Source organism: Lolium rigidum, chromosome 3 (assembly GCF_022539505.1).
Source record: "Lolium rigidum isolate FL_2022 chromosome 3, APGP_CSIRO_Lrig_0.1, whole genome shotgun sequence".
NCBI classification, from domain to species: domain Eukaryota; kingdom Viridiplantae; phylum Streptophyta; class Magnoliopsida; order Poales; family Poaceae; genus Lolium; species Lolium rigidum.
This window is the reverse complement of record NC_061510.1, coordinates 181,259,327-181,264,516: the sequence shown is the minus strand read 5'-3', so window position 1 is coordinate 181,264,516 and position 5,190 is coordinate 181,259,327. Positions and strand designations below refer to the sequence as shown.

At 41.4% G+C, this 5,190-nt stretch overlaps 1 protein-coding gene across 1 annotated transcript; it reads left to right on the top strand.

The window, feature by feature from the left end:
* Positions 1-217: 217 nt before the first annotated feature.
* LOC124695880 (putative B3 domain-containing protein Os08g0325100) lies at positions 218-4,985 on the top strand. The gene is made up of 7 exons (XM_047228686.1): positions 218-291; positions 1,111-1,237; positions 1,593-1,909; positions 1,985-2,111; positions 3,528-4,011; positions 4,107-4,363; positions 4,618-4,985. Exons 2-7 carry the CDS (start codon positions 1,124-1,126, stop codon positions 4,870-4,872), a joined length of 1,554 nt encoding a protein of 517 aa, XP_047084642.1. The 5' UTR covers positions 218-291; positions 1,111-1,123; the 3' UTR covers positions 4,873-4,985.
* The last annotated feature ends 205 nt before the right edge of the window (positions 4,986-5,190 follow it).

The following is a 5,190-nucleotide window of genomic DNA, read 5'->3' as shown; positions in this document are numbered from 1 at the left end:
TGTTGTTTGCACCGTGCTGCATAATGGAACGCCCGGCGGAGAAGCTGCAAGACGCGCTCTAAAATAGAGCACCGGCAGGGCAAATTTGAGCGTAGCGTGCTATATATTTACAGCGCGGTGGAAGCAACGTTTAGCGCGCCGAAATTTAGGAGATGCTATTAACAAGTAATCTAAAAGAGTTGTACTACTGCTGGACGCGCACTCTCCACTCCGCCTCGTCCCATCTAGCACAGCTGACCGCGGATAGCCGAAGGCAACGCGGAGGAGAACAAAAGTGACGGATTAAGCAAGGTAAGAATCATGTGGTATTCCTAGGTGAGAAAAATCTAAGCATCATATTCCCAGTACCAGAAACTCGCCACAACTTTCGATTCAGTTCTCAGTCGGGCTTCTACTAGTTACTGGTCTTCCTTTCGCAGCACAGTCTACTAAAAGAACCCGGATGATATTCGCAGTCCTTTCATTTTGTATTCGCGTAAGTCTGGATCCAGCATCATATATCCCTCATTTGTAAGGTCGATACAAGTACATTTATGCATGTACAGATGGGGAAGGAAGACATGCGTCTTGTTGTGATTCCGGAGGCCAGCGCTTGACGACGGCGACGGCCGACGCCATGGTGTTCTGCAAGCGCTCTCGATGACGATGAGGCCGACGGAGCGTCACGACGGAGAATCGATTGCCGGCGGGGAAATCGACAAAGGGGGTGCCATGAGGCCTTACCTCTAAAAAAACAAAGGGGAGGCCGAGACTTGAGTGAGGAATCTTGGCAAAGGGGAGGCCGAGATCGGTGAGCCGGTCTCGGTGCAGCCCATGGGGGGCGGCGCGATGTTGGCGAACTGGGTACAGCGCGGCGCGGCCAGATGAGAGAAAGTCGGGTTCATGGAGAAAACTTTTTTTCTTTCTTTCTTGTCCAATCCACCAGGAATCCTCTCCTGTTCGAATAGTTTTTCTTAGGGTAAGATCGAATAGTGATGGTTTGAATCGAAGTTACATGATCTCCAAAAAAAACTAATACTCCACATGAATTCGGGTCAAGCACAAGCTTCTTACTGTTAATGACTTCATATCCTCTTACCATATTTCATTGCTAATAATTTTGTAATGCAGGCTTGATAAAAGGATGTGCACGCCTTGCCAAAGGTGTAAACTGTGGGATGAGCACCTGTACAAGAATTTGGATGATGAAAAGAAGTATTTTTTGGTTCTTATGATGGGTGATTTCCAAGATGGGATGGTAAACCTATTTTGAAAGACCAGTTTCTGCTATTTCTAAACACCAATGATCTAGTAATTTCAGTTCTGCTTGCTAGCTCTTTACTTCAATAGTAGACTACTTTCAACCTTCTGATTATTTATCTTGTTAATTTGGTGTCTATATTGAGGCTACTAGCGTTGAGGTAGTTAGTTCACACAAAATTTTGCTTTTCTTTATTGCAATTACTGGGAAGATCGACAGACATTTTCCTTGTTTTTGTCCTAACATCTTAATCGGGTATGACAGTGACAAAGTTAAACCTTGATTATAACTACTACTGTCTTTTAGAGCTTGTTCATAAATTTTATGTCTATTTATTTAATATCTTCCTCAGATAATACCAGAAGAACTTGTGCGGCGTTTGAAAGGCAAAATTCCAAGAAAGATCAAGCTAAATACCCAAAATGATCAGAGTCACATTATTGCTGTTGCCAAGAACCAAGAAAAGCTTGTCCTTACAGTGGGTTGGAGTCAATTTGTCGAAAGCTATGATCTACAGATGGGTGATTCCTTAATATTTAATTACAATGGAGACTCTCAGTTTAATGTCATACTATTTGATAAACTTGGTCGAGAGAAGGCATTATCGGCTGTTATGGATCCTTTTATGCCTCAGGTCCAAGATAGGCGCAGCGACACACATGAAACTGGGTAAAGTATCAGTTTTTTAGTTCATTGCTTCATTTGCTGGACCAAATTTCAGTTCACTTGCCGTTTTGACTGCAGGTCTGATAAGAACATGGATGCGCCTTGTGAAAGATGCAAAAGCTGGCTTGAATATCACTACATGAACTTGGATGATGAAAAAAAGAATTTTTTGATGCTTATGATTGGTGATTTTCAACATGAGATGGTAATTCACATTGAAATGCAGCACCATCCCCTTATGTCATTTACTATGTTGTTTTCTAAATATCATTGATTTTCTTATTTCTAGTATAAATTATTTTGTGATGTCTATTTCTGACCTGACTGAAAAGAATACTAAATATGTATTTGGTACAAAATAGACCCCCTTCGCTGGCTAATCCCGGTACTCTACCCTTCCATGTTCATACCACGGTTCTGAACCAACCAGTGAGCCATGCTATTCCCATCATGAATCTGATGGGCTGTGTAGGTTTCTCAAAAATAATAACAGTGTGCTCGTCACAAGCTGAAAGACGCAATAGAGATTACAAGCCATGATACACTCGTGCAGCAGAAATCCTATTACTAGACTGCCACCTCAACTGTTGAATGAAACCCATGCTACCAATCTACCATATACTCCATATCGAATTCCGTGCCTACACACCCTGAAGTGAAGACCACGGCATGTGCAGCCCTATGTATGATCTATAAGAATCTGGGGTCTTCTTTTTTGTTGTTAGAAACCACATTACTACGAGTCTACGCCAATTCCAAATATCCAGACATAAAGCACACACTAGCTAATTCCAAACATATTTGAGTTACTAGTTTGTGGTAGGATATCAATGGCCACAAAAACCATCCTCCACAACCGACGTGCTGAGGGACATTTTTTCGACAAAGAGTATATATTAATAATATCGCGAAGATACCAATTACAGCTAGCCTCTGCAACAACGCATTGCCCTAGCGGCATTACGGATGTACACAACCCAAAAAAGTGCTGAGGGACATGAAAGAAACAAATGCTAAATTGCTTTTTCCTGATCACAGTAGCAACACTTGCTGTCATTCCATCTGCGTTTCTCTAGGTTATCCTTGGTTTAAACTACTTATCTCCACAAATACCAAATAAAGAATTTAACTTAAGTGGGATTTTCAGTTCCCAAATAAATTTCCTGCAATCCACTTGTGTCCTGGAGGTCCTGGGTTCGAATCAGCCTCCTTGCATAATAAAATGCAAGGGAAAGGCTGCCTAGAAATACCCTTCCCCAGACCCCACAATGTGTGGGAGCTTTCAACACTGGTTACGCCCTTTTGAATAAATTTCCTGCAAAAAGGATGGCTATAGTTCACCATGTCGGTGTACATTGGTTTGACCCAAAAGGACCCTGATGCACTGCATGTACCGTCCACCTGAACTTATCCTCCTCATGTGATAAATGTATGTGCATTAATCTCTGAACTAGCTAATATTCAGTGGCTACCCGGCCATAACATGGGCCAGTAAACCATGTTTTCTCTGAACAGTGTCATAGAGTGATGGGTAAATACTTGGATTATACTAGTGATTATCTTTTATATCTGGTTTATAAATGGTCCATTCAAACAAGAAATTAATTAGCTATTTCTCCAGATCATGCCAGAAGAATTTGTTCAGCGTTTCAAAGGCAAGATCCCAGGAGAAATCAAACTTGAAACACAAAATCGTTGTAGCTACATAATTGAAGTTGTCAGGAACCAAGAAAAGTTTGTCCTTACAGCGGGATGGGGAAAATTTGCTGAAACCTTCGGTCTAAAGATAGGTGACACTATAATATTCAGATACAATGGGAACTCTGAGTTCAGTGTCATAATCTTTGATGAACTTGGCTATGAGAAGGCATTATCAGCTGTTGTGGATCCTTTTCTGCCCCCTGTGCAAGAAAGGCATACAAGTGCTACTGAAACTGTAAAGAGTTCGGATTTTCATCCCCAGCTCACGGAAATGCAGCCACTTACCACAGTGAATAGGCTGCCAATGGAGTCACAACGAACAGAAAGACAGAGGCGGCTCCGAAAGCACAAGTCATGTCAAAACAACTGGACCACAATGTATTCATACTCTTCTCAGGCATCAGGTCTCAGTTTGCCATTATACAAATATACCTTTCCTTGCAAATCGTTCTCATTATTATATAGCTGTATTTAATACTTCTATTTTCTTTTTTCACAGAAGATTCTTTCTCCTCTGAAGATGGCCATGGACTAGAGTATCTTCCTGGTTCCAATTACACTGTCAGGAAGAAGAAGATGAGTCTATCTTCAATTCAAAAGGAGCATCTGAAGGATGGTTACATTACTACCCATAGGACTAAACTAACTTCAGATCAGATGGAAGAGGTGAAGCGGAAGATCCACTCTATACACTCAGAGATCCTCATCTTTGTTGCTGTGATGGGCAAGTCCAACCTTGATTCAAAATGCTTCCTGGTAAGTTCCATCTTTTCTTGACGTTTTTTTTTTGCTTTGATCATGTGGGCGTCTTCCTAAACTGTTGTGTTCTTGGAATATTAATGAAAGCACTATTCTCGATGTTGTAGATTCATAGCCAGTCATCTCTGAATTTACATATGGTTTGCATTCCTGGTGTGTTACTAATTTAGGAAGCAGTGGCATGTTAGTTTACCTCTAATCTTTTTCATGCCATTATATCTACTTACTCTTGCGTTAAAATTTGTAAACAGACTTTCCCCAGCACCTATGCTGAGAAATATCTTCCAGAGGAGACACAGTTGTATCTTCAGCTGCTTGACAAGGAATGGGAAGTATCCGTTACTCATAATAGTGCACGTAACGAGAAAAAACTCGGAAGCGGATGGCAACAGTTTGTGAAGGACAACAATCTGAAGATGGGTGACATCTGCCTTTTCGAACTGTTGAACAATTCGAGCAGGTGCACCATGGAAGTCTATATCATCCGCGTAAACGATGGCAATTGATCGATATGGCATAGTGATGTTGTTGCAGAATTTCCGGAGAGCGGTGGATTGGTAATGCATTTCGTTGGCTAGTGTAATTCCTGTTGACGCTGGTAGTGCTTTTGTATTGGCTAATACTCCGTACTAAGCATATAATATACTGAAACATGCTTTTAATATCAGTGTACTCTTGTTTTCGGATATTGGTAACTTTTTCTGGTTTACTTTCGCTGATTGAGCTCTTCATCATGCCCCCCTGGGATAAAATCCAATGCGCTCTTACCACTGGGCCAAGAGCCCATCCACTACTTTAGGCAAACACACAAATCACAAAATCAA

Coding starts and splice junctions, on each gene's coding strand:
- LOC124695880 (XM_047228686.1), top strand. CDS start 1,124: ATGTGCACGCCTTGCCAAAGGTGTAAACTGTGGGATGAGCACCTGTAC. Junction 1,910..1,984: donor AGCGACACACATGAAACTGG/GTAAAGTATCAG, acceptor TTTTGACTGCAG/GTCTGATAAGAACATGGATG. Junction 4,364..4,617: donor TTGATTCAAAATGCTTCCTG/GTAAGTTCCATC, acceptor ATTTGTAAACAG/ACTTTCCCCAGCACCTATGC.